Source organism: Rana temporaria, chromosome 3, assembly GCF_905171775.1.
Source record: "Rana temporaria chromosome 3, aRanTem1.1, whole genome shotgun sequence".
Classification (NCBI taxonomy): domain Eukaryota; kingdom Metazoa; phylum Chordata; class Amphibia; order Anura; family Ranidae; genus Rana; species Rana temporaria.
Window position 1 is genome coordinate 370,068,454 of NC_053491.1, and position 17,436 is coordinate 370,085,889.

At 42.2% G+C, this 17,436-nt stretch overlaps 1 protein-coding gene across 1 annotated transcript in view; it reads right to left on the bottom strand.

The window, feature by feature from the left end:
* Positions 1–17,436, bottom strand: part of LOC120932781 (solute carrier organic anion transporter family member 1C1-like) — a 40,465-nt gene that overhangs the window by 7,560 nt on the left and 15,469 nt on the right. The window contains exons 7-12 of the mRNA XM_040345455.1: positions 16,912–17,010; positions 13,594–13,827; positions 12,842–13,006; positions 1,917–2,112; positions 1,644–1,806; positions 1,270–1,454 (exon numbers count right to left, since the gene is read on the bottom strand). Of these exons, the coding sequence (XP_040201389.1) occupies positions 1,270–1,454; positions 1,644–1,806; positions 1,917–2,112; positions 12,842–13,006; positions 13,594–13,827; positions 16,912–17,010 (1,042 nt within the window). The remainder of the gene's footprint in view (positions 1–1,269; positions 1,455–1,643; positions 1,807–1,916; positions 2,113–12,841; positions 13,007–13,593; positions 13,828–16,911; positions 17,011–17,436) is intronic.

Consider the following 17,436-nt stretch of genomic DNA (forward strand, 5'->3'; position numbering starts at 1 on the left):
CAATTGTTTGGCTTTTTTAATAAATCTACCCAACAGTCTGCACTTGGCAGACTTTTTTTGTTGTTGTTATTGTTTGCAGAGTTTGCTTCTTCTCACTGAAGAGCCTACCCCGGCCAGACTATAGTAATTCTTCATGGATCACTTCTTGTTTTGAACTTTATTTCTTCTAATGGATTTCACTGATCATCATATACTATATATTCGATTTTATACATGATGTGAAGCTACTACCTATCCGCACCTATACTCCCCTCTTTTTATAGCCCAAACCATGGACATTAATAGGAAGTTGATCCTCCACTGCTTTTTGACTCTAAAGCCTCGTACACACGATCAGTCCATCCGATGAAAACGGTCTGAAGGACAGATGTCTTAGGTTAACCGATGAAGCTGACTGATGGTCCGTCGCACCTACACACCATCAGTTAAAAAAACGATCGTGTCAGAACGCGGTGACGTAAAACACAACGACGTGCTGAAAAAAACTTGTTCCAAGCATGCGTCAACTTGATTCTGAGCATGCGTGGGTTTTTAACCGATGGTTTTGCATACTAACGATCATCGGTTTTGACCTATCGGTTAGCAATCCATCGGTTAAATTTTAAAGCAAGTTTGCTTTTTTTTAACCGAAGGTTAAATAACCTATGGCGCCCACACATGTTCGGTTTTGACCGATGAAAACGGTCCATCAGACCGGTCTCATCAGTTTAACCGATCGTGTGTACGCGGCCTTACAGGATCCACTATTCTGGGGAGGCTTTCCACAAGATTTTGGAGTGTGTCTGCTGTACCCATTAGAGAGGTTAGGTTCTGATGTTGGATGAGAAGACCTGACTCATGATCATACTTCCAATTCATCCCAAAGCCAGAAGGGTTGAGGTCAGGGCTCTGTGCAGGTTACTCAAGTTCATGCACGCCAGACTGGTCACATTATGTCTTTATGAATCTGCCTTTATACACAGGGATACAGTCATACTGAAACAGAAAAGAGCCTTCCCCAAACTTCAGAAAGTTGCAAGTACAACATTTTTGAAAGCTGTCTTTGTATGCTGTAAGTTTAATTGTAGCTTTCATTGGAAACACCTGAACTCATCAGTCCACATCATTTTGGCCATATAGTGCATATCCTGTACCCCATGATATCACGTTGTCTAACCCTTTACTCTCTTTCAGCCCAAAAAGTGTTCCTAGCTTTTTCTATGAGCTACTGTATGGTACTAAACATTGTGATAGACCTCCAGAGGGGTGAGCACAGGGGGTGGGGATCACCTCAATAGCAGGATGTATCCAGGAGTCCCTCCAAGAGACAGCGTGAAAGATGTGACCACAGATATCGCCATAAAATACAGGAACATTCTAGAACAATGTCTTCCTTTTGAGCATGGACCAGCTGTGGCAGAGCCACCACTTAAGCCCAATAATGGCTGCATCACACAACTGCAGTTATAGTACACCTGTAAAACAGAATGCATAGTGATGCCTAGATCATCCAATCAGATTTCATCTTACTGTTGACATTCCAGTGAGTGGTGAATCACTGGTGATCATTTTAAGTCTCTGCAGTTTCCAATTTCAATTTATTTTCTCTATTCTTATATTGGTACCTTTCAGCAAACAGTCCTGTATATTAATGGGTCACTTACAGCAGTGTTGCGAGTCCTGTTGGACGTTCGACAGCCCGCATAGCATGCAGAGTAATAGGTGACCCCGTTTTCTCCGCAAACTGGATCCCAGTGATTCTTCGGACACGAACACTGAAGATTACATTGTGAGTTGGGGCTTTCCTGAGAGGGGATCTGTGCAGGTCTAAACAGAGATGTCATTGTGTCAGGTTGCATAAATCTACCCACATTGCGTGCTGACCCCTCCCTATGGTGGGAATTGTTCTTCTTACCATCCAATCAAAGTAATCTTACCCCTCATAGGATAAAGTCAGGCCAGCCACTGTGGATCGCTCACAGCCCAGCAAAAACAAGGTCATTAACATCAAATATCCAATCACAGCAGATATTAGTAACAGTTTTGCTGCTCCCAGAATATTAATGCGGAATTTCTTCATGATGAGCCCCCCAGAGAAGATTCCGAGAGCCACAGCCGGAATATTAATGAGACCTAGGGGAGGAGAGACAATCACATTAGATTCTGCCAGAGGGACAAGGGTACATGTATAACAGACCGACCACTAATATAAGAATCATTCTTCCCACTGACCACTAATGTATTGAACATTTTTCCCACTGGCCACCAATGTAAGAAGAACTCTTCCCAATGGCCACCAATGTAAGGGATATTCTGTCCACTAACCACCAATTTAAGGAGACTTCTTCCCACAATGTAAGAAGCATTCTTTCCACTGATCACCAATGTAAGGGATATTCTGCCCACTGACCACTAATTTAAAGAGACTTCTTCCCACTGACCACCAATGTAACAGGCATTCTTTACACTGACCACCAATTCAAGGAGACTTTTTCCCACTGACCACCAATGTAAGAAGCATTCTTTCCACCGACCACCAACGTAAGGGACATTCTGCCCACTGGCCACCAATTTAAGGAGATTTCTTCCCACTGACCACTAATGTAGCAGGAATTCTTTCCACTGACCACCAATGTAAGGAGCATTTTTTCCAATGACCACCAATGTAAGGAGAATTCTTCCTACTGACATGCCGATCTTTATACCTACCTCGCTTATACGCTTAATGATACATCAAATAAGTGAGTACATCTTTGTCTATATAAGAAGCAACCAATGCGGTTGCAGCTATAACCAATAAAATCAGTAACGGATGATAACTGTCAAAAAGGATAACAATCTAATTTATTTATACAGAAAAGAAACGTTAGAATAATTAGAGATTACCAAATATAACTTAGTGGTGTTAGAAATACAGTGTACCCCAGTAACATCCCCCCTTATATTGGCTGTCAGAGGGAAAACCCCAGTAACATCCCCCCTTATATTGTCTGTCAGAGGGAAAACCCCAGTTACATCACCCTTACCCAAAAACACCAACATTTCACAAAAAAACCTCAAACAGAAGCACTGAGTTGGAAAAGGAACTACCTCTTTGTGTCAGAATTTTGTTGAACCAACTCTTTTGATTAATCTCCAGCCTTTGTTGGGATATGTCTCTACTAACTTTGCACAAGACTCTGACAAGGGTACGTGTGATCGTTTTCAACTCACTGATTCTGTTTTTGCTTTATTTTTCTGACATGTTGGTCTTATATCCTTCACTTGAATGGTATGAGTAAATACAGCTGGATAAAATGAAAACTGACTGTCTTCATTTCAGATTAAGCAACAAAATGCGATTTTAAAGAGGGTTGAAAATTTTCTATACACCATATATGGTCACGCAAAATTGTGAACATTCACCTCTATTCCTGTTCTGAAATCAAGTTCTCTTTTGGTGATAGAAGTAAATAGGACAACATTTGATAACCACTCTCCCTGTCACAGACAGCAATAAAACACAAAAAACCTCCAGTTCCACTGACAACTTACTGCCATTTTGTAGATATGTAATTTGTCTCTTTGACAATAAAAGTGTAAACTTTCCTAACAGTGACAGATAACGGCTTCCAAAAACTTGAGCAAAATTACAGTTTTTGGTAAAGGCATTTAGCAGCTTTTGTGGAGACGGTTATCCCCATCATTTTCACAACAGTAATCCATGTTTGAAAATCATTTAACCTCCCTGGCGGTATGATTATTTCAGAAAAAAGGTGCTGAAAGCGGTACCATTATTTGCAAGGAAATTTGGCGTTTTATACTGTAGGCCTGTAATTCTTAGGCCTCGTACACACGACCGAACATGTCTGCTGAAACTGGTCCGCCGACCAGTTTCCGTGGACATGTTCGGTCGTGTGTAGGGCCGACCGGACCGGATTCCCGGCCTAGCGGACAGGTTTCCAGCAGACGAATGTTTCTTAGCATGTTTCTGTGGACCGTTTTCATCGGACAGGTCCCGTCGTGTGTACGAGGCCTTAAGCCCCATACACACCATCAGATTATCTGCAGATTTTTGTCTTCAGATTTACCAAAACCATGTAGTACAAGGGCCTGCCTGATTGCATACAAATTGAAACTCTGAAGGTTTGACCTCATATTATATGGTTTTGGTAAATCTGAAGACAAAAATCTGCAGATAATCTGATGGTGTGTATGGGGCTTTAGGAATAACTCACTTAAATCTGACCAAACAAGAGTCTAGTAGACATCCCAGGTATGAAACTTTTTTAAAAACAAAATTATAAATTATAATATAATAAATAATTATAAATAATTATAACAAATAATAATATTATTATAATAAAAATTATTCAATAAAGTAATCAACTCAAAATCACTGAAATTTGCTCAGTTGCAAAATTGTCGCTGTCATTACTTTTATTTTTTTATGACGAATTTCCCCACAAATCGCTATCGCACAATTCTGCAAGTGATTATAATTTATTATCGCTGTTTTCTAGCTGCTCTAAAACCATTTTTGACATAAAGGGACATTTTGGTTGCTATGGACAATCTACCGTTTGCAGGCAGAAAGAACAGTTTTTATTATATAAAAGAACACGTAGGGCACTGGGCAGACCACTAGGGACAAGGGGGTGTGTATTTTTTTACATACAGTACTGTAATCTATAAGATTACAGTATACTGTATGTAGGGTGTTTGTTTACCTTTTTGAATTTGGCGCCGTTCTTTGTAACGTCGCAGGGAACGGAGATCGGCGGCACACAGAGGCACTATGTGAATCGAGCGAGGTCCCGCTCGCTCACACAGCGCGGTGGCATCGCTGGATCCAGGGACAAGGTAAGTAAACCAAGCCTGTGGATTCTGCGAGGCGAGCCCGAGTCTGACTCAGGGTTACCGATCGCAGCAGAAAAATCTCACCCCGAGTCAGACTCGGGAATACCGCCAGGGGGGTTAAATGTAACAGAATATTCCTGTCTTCTAAAATGCATTGTACAATTACATCAGAAAGAAAAGGAATCAAATATTTTTCTGTAGGCCCCTTTCACACGGTCTGACTGTTCAGGTCTACCTGTCATATTTGTCGGCGGACCTGAACGGCCACTCCATACATCTCTATGGAGCGTCGGATGTCAGCGGAGACATGTCCACCGACATCCGATCCGCTAAAATCAGACGGATAGTGATACGTCGCCATCTGTCCATGGCGGATCGGATCGGGTGAGAGCTGATGAAAACATTCTGTCCGTTTTCATCAGATCTCTCCATAGGAGACAGCGGCGCTGCACAAGTCCCTCCCCGCTCAGTGAGCAGAGAAAGATTTGTCATCCGCCGGATCTACGGAGAGATCTCCCGCTGAGCAGGCAGGAGCTGGAGGACTCCGCTGAGACGGATCGGCCTAGTGTGAAAGGGGCCGTAGTCATTCCTCTTCCTCCACCATCACCACCAGATCATCTTTGTCCTTGCCAGCAGCAGAAGACACACACTGTGGCTTATGTTTACGATTTGATAAAGTTTCAACCCTGTGGTCATATATTGTGACGTCAACCTTTTCAATCATGTGCCGAGTAATCTATCCTGGGCCACACTTTACTGACAGCAGTCCTTCCAACATTGAAGTGGAAAGTTTGTTCCTGTGATCAGTTTTCATTAACTTTACAGACACACGTTCTACCTCAGCTGTCCCATGGGGAAGGAAACGCATAGCTTTTGCAAATTTAACCAGATGTGGGAATTTAGGTACTTTCAGATTATCTGGATCGATACTGCAACTTTGTCCTATCATGTGCCAATAAGAATCATAAGTGTGATGCCTCGTACACACGACCGGGATTCCCGACGGGAAAAGATCCGTCGGAAATCCTGGGGGGAAAACCGAGAACCTGCTCTGTAACTTTTCCCCGTACACACGAGAGGTTTTACCGTCAGGAAAACTCAGATGAGAGCTATGGTTGGGAATCCCGACCGTGTGTATGCTCCATCGCAGTTTTTCCCATAGGCCAAAAACTGCCGGGAAAAAGTCCGCTGGGAATCCCGACGGGAAAAAAGAGAGCAGGTTCTCTTTTTTTGTCCGGCGGTTTTTGGGCAGTTTTCCTGTTTGGAAAACTGCGAGGAGCATACACACGGCTGGGATTCCCACCCAAAAGCTCTCCTCGCAGGAAACCCAGCCAGTCTCAGGATCACTACTAAAATCTGTCACTTGGTATTCTATAAATTCAGAATGCCGTGTGTCAAACTCAGATGGGGGGACAATTTGAGGAAAATGCTTGGCAAGTTCTAGAATTTCCCCAAAATTTTGCAGTGGACCTGTTTAAAAGTTTAACCACTTAAGGACCGCCTAACGACGATATATGTCGGCAGAATGGCACCGCTGGGCACAATCACGTACCTGGTCCGAAGCTCCGTGACCTCAGCCGCGGGTCTCGCTGACCCGATCGCCGCTAGAGTCCCGCGATCGGTCCCCGGAGCTGAAGAAAGGGGAGAGCCGTGTGTAAAAATGGCTTCCCCGTTCTTCACTGTGGCGCTGTCATCGATTGTGTGTTCCCTAATATAGGGACGCACAAACAATGACGTCAGACCTACAGCCACACCCCCCTACAGTTGTAAACACACTTCAGGGAACACATAACCCCTTCAGCACCCCCTTGTGGTTAACTCCCAAACTGCAACTGTCATTTTCACAGTAAACAATGCATTTTAAATGCATTTTTTGCTGTGAAAATGACAATGGTCCCAAAAATGTGTCAAAATTGTCCGAAGTGTCCGCCATAATGTCGCAGTCACGAAAAAAATCACTGATCGCCGCCATTAGTAGTAAAAAAAATAAATAATAAAAATGCAATAAAACTATCCCCTATTTTGTAAACGCTATAAATTGTGCGCAAACCAATCGATATACGCTTATTGTGATTTTTTTTAACAAAAATAGGTAGAAGAATACGTATCGGCCTAAACTGAGGAAAAAAAATGTTTATATATGTTTTTGGGGGATATTTATTATAGCAAAAAGTAAAAAATATTGCATTTTTTTAAAAATTGTCGCTCTATTTTTGTTTATAGCGCAAAAAATAAAAACCGCAGAGGTGAGCAAATACCACCAAAAGAAAGCTCTATTTGTGGGAAAAAAAGGACGTCAACTTTGTTTGGGAGCCACGTCGCACGACCGCGCAATTGTCAGTTAAAGCGACTCAGTGCCGAATCGCAAAAAGGGGCCTGGTCTTTTACCTGCATTTTGGTCCGGGTCTTAAGTGGTTAAGTAAAGCCAATAGCTGAATGATTTGGTTTCCTATGGGCATTCGTTTTTTAATTGCAGTTACAGCTCTTGTGTAAAATGTCGTTACTTGCACCATGAACTGTTGAATAGCTGACGGACCATCTACTGTAGATAAATGTTCTCTTGTTTGGTATCCAATAAAAATCGCATCTGTCGATTTGAAGTTTGCACTATTAGTGTGCTCAAATCGAATCGGTGCATCATTTTGAAGGGAAACCAGCAGGTCTGGCCTGATAAAGTAGCCCATGAGACTTTTTAGCAGTTGCCAATACTTGAAGTACAAGTCAGGTAACTTAGGTGAATTGCTCTGGAAAATTGTATTGAACTGTGTGAAATTTGGCAAAACTGCTTGAAAAAACAAAAAATAGCACTTAGTGATAGGATCCTGTAGCTTAATGCCAGGGCCGGTCCTAGGGCCACAGGCGCCTGGGAAATATTTCTGGTGCCCCCACATGGGCGTCGTCATTTTACTAACTCCTCCCCTTTACAAATGTTTCTATGTCAATGACTCAACCACAGAGATGCTCCCCCCACAAAGTCTTCATTAACCTGGGATCCTTACATGATCTCTTAACAATAAACACAATACAGGAAGAGAAGCAGACCTGGAGGGGGGCCTCTGTGATGGAAACAGAGAGGGCTTCTGTTAGAGAGTCTGTTAGATGTTTGGCGCCCCCACCTCTGCAGGCGCCTGGGTGCAATGCACCCTGCCTAGGATCGGCCCTGCTTAATGCTTTTTCTGTCAACAGTTACCAAGCCATCTGAATCATCACTTGACTGAAAATAACTTAAGAGGGCATCATATTGAATCATAATGCGGTTGACACAATCAAGAATTGAAAGCCACCTGGTAGAAAAAAAGTTGTAGAATCTTAAAGGGGTTGTATAGGTTTTTTTTTCTAAATTGGTTCCTTTAAGCTAGTGCATTGTTGGTTCACTAACCTTTTCCTTCCATTTCCCTTCTAAATGTTTTTTTTCTTTGTCTGAATTTCTCACTTCCTGTTTCTCCACAGTAAGCTTGCCCCCATTATTCATGGGGGTTAGTTAGCCAGAACAGCTTACTGAGGAGGAACACAAAGTGAAAAAATTCAAAGAAAGATAACAAAGAAAAAAAATAATTTAGAAGGGAAATTGAAGGAAAAGGTAAGTGAACCAACAATGCACTAGCTTAAAGGAACCGATTTAGAAAATAAAAAATGAGTCTTTACAACCCCTTTAAGACAATCTGTATCTACAAATTTCTGAAATTCATGATACAACTATAAACGTTTACAACTATGTGTAAAGTGGCTATGAGGCGGGTAAAACGGTAATAATCTATGTATGTCAATGTCACCTAGGAGTTTGTCAGTTTTCCTTGAGTTCCACTTTAATAAGGGGATATCCTTCAGGGGCATATCTGTACAACCCTTTCACAGATCTCTTTCATAACAATAAATACCAGTACTGGAATTTGTTGAAAAACACAGAACACAAATTATTTAATGATATGGTGCTGCCTTCTAGTGGCGGCGTGATGACACAGCAAATGCACCATACATTTGAGTGAAATTCCAATGTTACATTTTTTTTGGCAAACTTAAAGCGGAACTTCAGTAATTTTTCATCTTTCCATCTATTAAATCCTCTGCCCTTGTTGATTTAACCTTCCTAGCGGTATTCCCGAGTCTGACTCGGGGTGAGATTTTTATACCAAAAGCGGTATCCCCGAGCCAGACTCGGGCTTGCCTCGCTGCAGCCAGAGACAAAGTTACTTACCTTGTCCCTGGATCCAGCGATGCCACCGCGCTGTGTGAGCGAGTGGGACCTCGCTCGATTCACACAGTGCCTCTGTGTGCCGCCGATCTCCGTTCCCTGCGACGTTACGACGCACGGGAGCGGAGAACGGCTCCAAATTCAAAAAAGTAAACAAACACTTTACATACAGTATACTGTAATCTTATAGATTACAGTACTTTTTGTAAAAAATACTAGGGTTGTCCCGATACCACTTTTTTAGGACCGAGTACAAGTACCGATACTTTTTTTCAAGTAGTCGCCGATACCGAATACCGATACTTTTTTTTAATGTCATGTGACCGTTTTCAAACCACAATACAGACCAAAGATATTTTCTTTAGAATTATGAAGAACTGGTACATCATGGTGTGGGGCTGTTTTTTAGCATACGGTACTGGAAAACTACATATCATTGAAGGAGTGATCACTGTCAGTGCAGCTCATCGGTGCCAGTGCCCAAAAGTGCAGCTAGCCAGTGCCACCTATCAGTGCCCATTAGTGCATCAGTGCAGGGAGGCAGCTTATTAGTGCATCTCATCAGTGCCACCCAATCAATGCCAGTGCCACCTATCAGTGCCATCAATTTATGAGTGCCATTCAATCAATGCCAGTGCCACCTATCAGTGCCATCCAATGGTGCCATCCAATTTGTGTTCGATGTCACAAAAAAATAAAAAAAAAGTATTCTATTTTGGTATCGGGAGTATTTGCGCGAGTACGAGTACTAGCGCAAATACTCGGTATCGGTCCCGATACCGATACTGGTATCGGTATCTGGACAACCCTAAAAAATACACACCCCCCTTGTCCCTAGTGGTCTGCCCAGTGCCCTACATGTTCTTTCATATAATAAAAACGGTTGTTTCTGCCTGCAAACTGTAGATTGTCCATAGCAACCAAAAGTGTCCCTTTATGTCAAAAATGGTTTTAGAGCAGCTAGAAATCAGCGATAATAAATTATAATCACTTGCAGAATTGTGCGATAGCGATTTGTGGGGAAATCCGTCATAAAAAAATAAAAGTAATGACAGCGACAATTGTGCAACTGAGCAAATTTCTGTGATTTTGAGTTGATTACATTATTGAATAATTTTTATTATAATTATATTATTACTTGTTATAATTATTTATAATTATTTTTTATATTATAATTTATAATTTTGTTTTAAAAAAAAATGTCATACCCGGGATGCCTACTAGACTCTTGTTTGGTCAGATTTAAGTGAGTTATTCCTAAGAATTACAGGCCTACAGTATAAAACGCCAAATTTCCTTGCAAAAAATGGTACCGCTTTCAGCACCTTTTTTCTGAAATAATCATACCGCCAGGGAGGTTAATTTTGGATAGTAAATTTTTTTTTTTCTGTGAATACCTTATAAAGCCCACTTCTTGTTTCTTGTTTGGTCATTAGCTTAGGCTTATGACATCATGCACAGCTCTCTCTCTCTCACTCTCGTGAGAGTTTGCCAGGAAGGGAGGGGGGATGAGTCATAAAAGGGACAATGAGAGCTGTAGAGCTGGAGGTGTACCTTTGTGTGTCTGTGTAAATCCAGGAAGTGAACAGGCAGCAGCTTCAGCTGCCCACAGTGAAAATTATTGCAGCCAGACTCAGCGGAGGGAGATTTTTGCAGCATATTTGGTACAGCAGCTACCGAGCTGCTGTACAAATTTTATCTGCTTGGAAATCAATAATCATGAGCACTTTTACCTTACAGTCAGATACCACTTCAGACATTCCATAGAGGGTCCGGAGGGAGACCTAAAATCCCCATGCTTGCTGAGATCACTGTAACGGTGGTCACACAGATAGGGTAAGGAGACTACATTACCACTTCTGGGTGCCTTCCTGGTGAATGAAGTTTACTCTATCTTTCAACCTCTTCTTTGGGTGTTTATTTGGATTCACCCCATAAGGACTGATTAACCTTATAAGGATTGCTTTTTCTTATGTTCCTCCATCCGCTCAACGTAGTGGGACTCTTTCTTCATTCACATCGATTATTTGTGTCACTTATATTGTTTTTTTCACATGAATTTGTCACTGTGAGAATTGTTTTTCTTATCATTTTAGTTACATTTAAGATCAATTTATATATTTAGATCTTCTTCACATTTTTTTCTGAGCGCTGTACCGTATATTACACATGCCCCATTATTAGTGTCAGTGGGAATAATAGTCATCCCATCATTGGTCTCAGTGGGATGAAAAGTGCCCCTTCCTTAACCACTTGACCACTGGGCACGTAAACCCCCTTAATAACCAGACCAATTTTCAGCTTTCGGTGCTCTCACAATTTGAATGACAATTACTCAGTCAAACAACACTGTACCCAAATGAAATTTTCGTCCTTTTTTTCACACAAATAGAGATTTCTTTTGGTGGTATTTAATCACCGTTGGGTTTTTTATTTTTTGCGCTATAAGAGAAAAAAGACTGAAAATTCTGTAAAAAATAATAATTTTTCTTTGTTTCTGTTATAAAATTTGGCAAATTTTGTATTTTTTCTTCATTCTTTTGCTTAAATGTGAAAGATGAAGTTACGCCGAGTAAATAGATACCCAACATGTCACCCTTCAAAATTGCACACGCTTGTGGAATGGCGCCAAACTTTGCTACTTAAAAATCCCCATAGACGACGTTGCAGGGTATTGTGGAGTATTGTGGGGTATTGCAGAGTATTGTGGGGTATTGTAGAGTATTGTGGGGTATTGTAGAGTATTGTGTGGTATTGCAGGGTATTGCGGAGTATTGCGGGGTATTGTGGGGTATTGCGCAGTATTGCGGGGTATTGCGGAGTATTGCGGGGTATTGCGGGGTATTGCGGAGTATTGCGGAGTATTGCGGGGTATTGCGGGGTATTGCGGGGCATTGCGGAGTATTGCGGGGCATTGCGGAGTATTGCGGGGCATTGCGGAGTATTGCGGGGCATTGCAGAGTATTTTGGGGCATTGCAGAGTATTTTGGGGCATTGCAGAGTATGGGGGCATAATTGCACAGTATGGGGGCATAATTGCAGAGTGTGGGGGCATAATTGCAGAGTATGGGGGCATAATTGCAGAGTATGGGGGCATACTTGCAGAGTATGGGGGCATTGCAGAGTATGGGGGGTTATTTCAGAGTGTTGATTTTATTGCAGAGTATTGCACAGGGAGGGATGGCTGGATCTGTGACTGCATGTGTCACAGATCCAGCCCGCAGCAGCTGCTGCTGCATGCGCTCTCTCCCCTCTCCTCTCTCACACTGTACCGTTCGGTACAGAGAGGAGAGGGAGGAACCGGCGTCATCACATGACGCCGGTTTCTTTACTAGTGATCGCTCCGTCATTGGACGGAGCGATCACGTGGTAAATCGCCGCTATCAGCGGCGATTTACCGTGATCAGCCGGGTCCGGAGGACCCGGCGGTCACGGAGACTCCCGTGTGCGCGCCCCACAGGGCGCGCGGGAGCGCGATTCTGGGAGGACGTACATTGACGCCCTCCCAGAGTTAAGCAACCGCCTTGTAGACGTATTTCGTCTATAGGGCGGTTGCTAACTGGTTAATGTCAGCGGGAGGAATAGTGCCATATCATTAGTGTCAGTGGGAGGAAAAGTGCCCCATCACTGGTGTTATTGGGAGGGAATAGTGCCCCACCAATGGTGTCAGTGGGAAGAATAGTCCCTGAACTATTGTGTCATTGGAAGGAATAGTGCCTCTTAATTGGTGTCAGTTAGAGGAACAGTGCCCCAAGGGTTGGTTAAATACAAGCGAAGGGTTACAGTTAAGAGCATGGTTTTAGTGTACGTTTGGCACAGTGATAGACTTACCAATGATAAAGTTTGTCTGGGTGGAGGTCTGTCCATACTGCTGCTCAATGTATTTTGGTTTGTAAGTCACCATCCCAACCAGAGAGTTGAACTGGAAGACACTGCCACACAGGTAAAGGAAGAACACCGGATTACCCAGAAGGTCCTTCATGGATGGCAAGAAATCTGAAAGAGGTGGAAAAAAAGCAAGGAAATCGTACAGAGACGTCTCCATGTGCTTTTGGGTCATTTATAAACATAGGGAACATATGGATCTGCCCTATAGGCTCACTATGTAAGACACTTAGGGCCCCGCAAAGCTGCGGAGGGCCCCCCAAATTACTAGAGGCCCCGCCTGGTGAGGAGTAATTTTTGGCCCCTCCCCCAGCTTCTCAACTCGCTGGCTGCATGGGAGAAGAGGTAAGAAGTCAGCACCCCCACTTCTCACTTTAACGTAAGATGTAATTTCCAACAGCAGAACACCCCCTCCCCTCGCTTCTCAACTTTAATCTTTAATGTAATTTTTCTTAGGGCCCCAGGGAGGTCAGGATCAGCACTGCCCCCAAGTGTCAGTGGGTTATTGTTTTAGCGCCCCTAGGCGCCAGTCTGCCACTGAAATGGAACTCTTAAGTGTCTGTGTCATTGTTCTGGGACCCCCAGTGCCATTGTTCCAGCCCCCCAAGTGTCAGTGTGTCATTGTTCTGGAATCCCATTGTGCCTGGGTATTATTGGTCTGGGATTCTCAGTAGGACTTCCTTCACTTGTTCTCTTACCTTTGCTCATTCTTAGTAGGGGACCCTCATTTTTGGGTTTTTTCAGATCTTCTAGAATGAATTTGGACTGTTCAGAGGGCGTACTGGAATTCTTACGAAGGTCAGGCCGTGGTTGCTCCTTTGGTAAAAACCAAAATGGTATAGTGGCGAACAGACTAATGGAACCGGCTACTAAGTATCCAAGCCACCAGGCGCCAACCCAGTGGGAATCCTGAGGAGTGATTGGCACCTGATCTGGACAAGACACATGGTGGACAAGTGAGCTTCATGTAACATACCTATTTGTACAGTATTTAAATGACAACTATGATCCACCAATTCTTTCCTAAATTCAGAAAACAATTTTTTTTTTTTAATTACCAGCTTACAAATCACTTTCACGATCATTTTCTGGGCAGTTTAGGACAAATTATGCATTATTTAGGAAGCAAATAAAAAAATATTAGTCAAAGTTGGAGAATGATTGGATTTTTTGTACAGATTTTTGCAATATAAGTTTGCACAAACATATCCTCAGAGGTCAACATGCCCCAGTGCTATGCATTAAGGTGAAAAACCTTCTGTGCTGCAACTCCCCCCTTATTCTTACCTGAGCCGATCCAATTCAGCAATGTGTACAAGTTCAGTGGCTCCAGCTGCCATGTCTCTGCTCATTGGACAGACTGATAGCAGCAGGGGCCAATCAAATTTAGTGATACTTGAGCAGGGGGTAGGGAAGAGTCCTGCTGTCTGTGTCAATGGACGCAGCAGCGGGACTCGGGAGCGAGTCTGCACGGGTGCCGCCAGGAGGTATCCAAAGAAGTGGAGGAGCCAGAAAAGGAGGATCAGGGCTGCTCGTTACAAAACGATTGCACAAAGCGGGTCTAGAGGCATGTTTGTTATTTTTTGGACATGTGCATTCGTTTTTGTCCAAAAAAGTTTCGTCTGAATTTCAGCTATTTTCGTTATTGTTTTAACAAACGAAAACGAAAGTGCAGAATACGAAAACCGAAGGATCCGACATAAACAAATGCTTTATTTTAGTTTTCGTCGGTCGAATGTGCCTAACCTTAACTATATTTGTCCAAGATTATTCTACATAGAGAGAAAAGATTCGACATTATAGAGAGAAAAGTGCGCTGCTGGAATTGGATTGGGGAAGTAAAATAAAAATAATGATGATGAATGTTATTGGCTGATTGTAACCAAAGAGGAGGAGCAGTAAAAAAGCTAGAACTAACTTGACAATTCAACATGAACGACGAAGATTCGTCAAAGCATCGAAAAACATACAAACGTACAAATGTCAAATCTGTCATTGAAGGCTTAAAGTGTCTGTCGAATGTTCAAAGAAGATTCGACGGAGCAGCTAAACTGTACGACGCTGCAATCGCACATTTCTGGTCAAATGCTTCTCCCATAGGCTATAGTAGAATTCTAATGTTGGTTGACTAGTAATAATAATGAATAAATATAATTATTACTAGTCATACAACATTAGAATTCTTCTATAGCTTGTAGGCGGAACATTCGTCCGGAAATGTACGATTCGACGTACATTTTCGCTGCTCCGTCGAATCTTCATTGAACATTCGACAGGAACCATAAGTATTCAATGGCAGGTTCAACCTTCATTCATTCGGATTTTCGGACGAATGCATCTTCTAACGGAAAACTAAATTAATAAAAACAAATTTCGGGAGTAACTAAATAAATACATTTTTCGTACGAAAACGAAATTCCGAAACGGAATATTTCAGTGTGCACATGTCTATTATTTTTATGGAAATAAACTAGGGCTTACAATCACTTTAACAATAAGGAGCAGCTGTCAATACTTATCATTGCTTATTTTCTATTATTCTGTTCCCCCAGGTTACAATTCAACTTGCTAAGAATTTTCATATTTCCTCCTGGGTGATATCATTACACAATATCTTGCCTTTTTGTAATGAAACCCTTTTTTAAAAGAAATTCCAAATAAACTATTACTGTAAACTTCAAATCTTCTGAAGTTTCCACATTTCACTGGACAACAAATATTTTGCTTCCTGAACTGCTGTTGAAGCACATCAAGTACACCAATCACAACGGGAATTTACTGCTGTCACATATGGGAATTGGGCAGCCGCGTAAGTATGGTTTAGTTCATTAAAAGGAAATGGCCATATGAACCAATTGGTGGCCCAACAAAGATATTTTTGCCTCCGCTTCACATAAAACTCAGACTGATGAAAAACTGTGAACAAGGAAAGTGAACGTTTTTGTTATTTCAGATGTAGAATACCTGATGCCAAGATTAAAAAAGGCATATTTGGGACTAGAAAAAAATTGCCTGGAAAGAATTGAAGACTGTCACTGAGAATCTTGTTAACAACTTTAGAGCACCAAACTACATTCAACTGGTTGACACACAGCATACAGCATATGAGACCTTGAAGTGCAACACGTCACTGAAAATTAGTTTTGTGAATTCACTCTTCTTTGCCGAAAATCTAGGCACAGTCAGTGACGAACATGGTGAAAGGTTTCACGAGAACAATGCCACAATGAAAAAAAAACAGTATCGGGGCAATTGAAAGCCATCAATGCTTGCTGACCAGGGCTGCTGTTAGAAATCACGGGGCCCCGTACAGCCTACCTGGCAGGGCCCCCCCCCCCAATATATCAAGGCCATATTTTCACAAAAAAATACACTAAAACTATTAGTGGACGCAAACATAACAGGGAACGTGTGTGAATTAGCCCTTTTTATTAGTTTTTTACATAGAAAAAAAAAAATATATATATATATTCATAGTGACAATCGGGCAGAACAGGTGAGAGGAATCGGTGTCGGGGAAAGCAATAACAGGAATGATGCCCTGTGTCTGTGTCTCTCACTGCAGCAGCTGAAAGCCGGCAGGAGAGGGAGAAACTGTCTTTCAGCTGCTGCAGAAACCTGCACAGGGCATCCTTCTGTAACTGCCCCTCCGCCAAACCACACTAATTCCCCCTGCTGTTTGGGCCCCCCTGTGTGCCCGGGCCCCCTACAGGAGGACTGGTGGTCCCCCCCTATCAGCAGCCCTGTTGCTGACTATTGTTGGACACTGCATAGAAATGTACGGGACACTGAGTACAGATGAAAATCTGCAGAAAAACACTTTAAGCCCCATTGAACACATGCAGTGTTTCAAAAACAATATGCAAATAAATTAATTATAGTCATTTCAGATTTTTCAAGGTTCTTTCTGTGGCATTCAGTAGTTATATGTATGTTCATGTTGAAGGGGCCTATCATAACTTTTTTTTTTCCAGTGTTAGATACATACATCGAATATACAAAATATGTAAACTTACTTAAATCCACAAATCCAATGTCTACAAATAAAGATGCACAGAGCGATCCAAGAAGGAACCCAAATATTGGTCCGATCACAGCCGCTGTCTGGATACAGCCTGAAGTCAGATCAGATTGTGCAATATAGTATAACACACAAAAATTATATTATTTGACAAATAAAGAAAAAATGTACAACTACACAAGATAAAAGCAAAAAAGCTGTACTAAGAACTACACTTTATAAACTGGTTAGAAGATGCTGGGCCAGATTCTCGTAGATCGGCGTAACTTTGTGCAGGCGTAACGTATCCTATTTACGTTACGCCTCCGCAACTTTTACAGGCAAGTGCCATATTCTCAAAAGAAAGTTGCGGTGCGTAACGTAAATAGGCCTAATTCAAATTGTGAAGAGGTGGGCGTGTGTTATGTAAAATAACCATGACCTGACGTGATTGACGTTTTTCACGAACGGCGCATGCGCCGTCTGTGGAAATCTCCCAGTGTGCATGGCTCCTAATACGCCGCAAGGACGTATTGGTTTT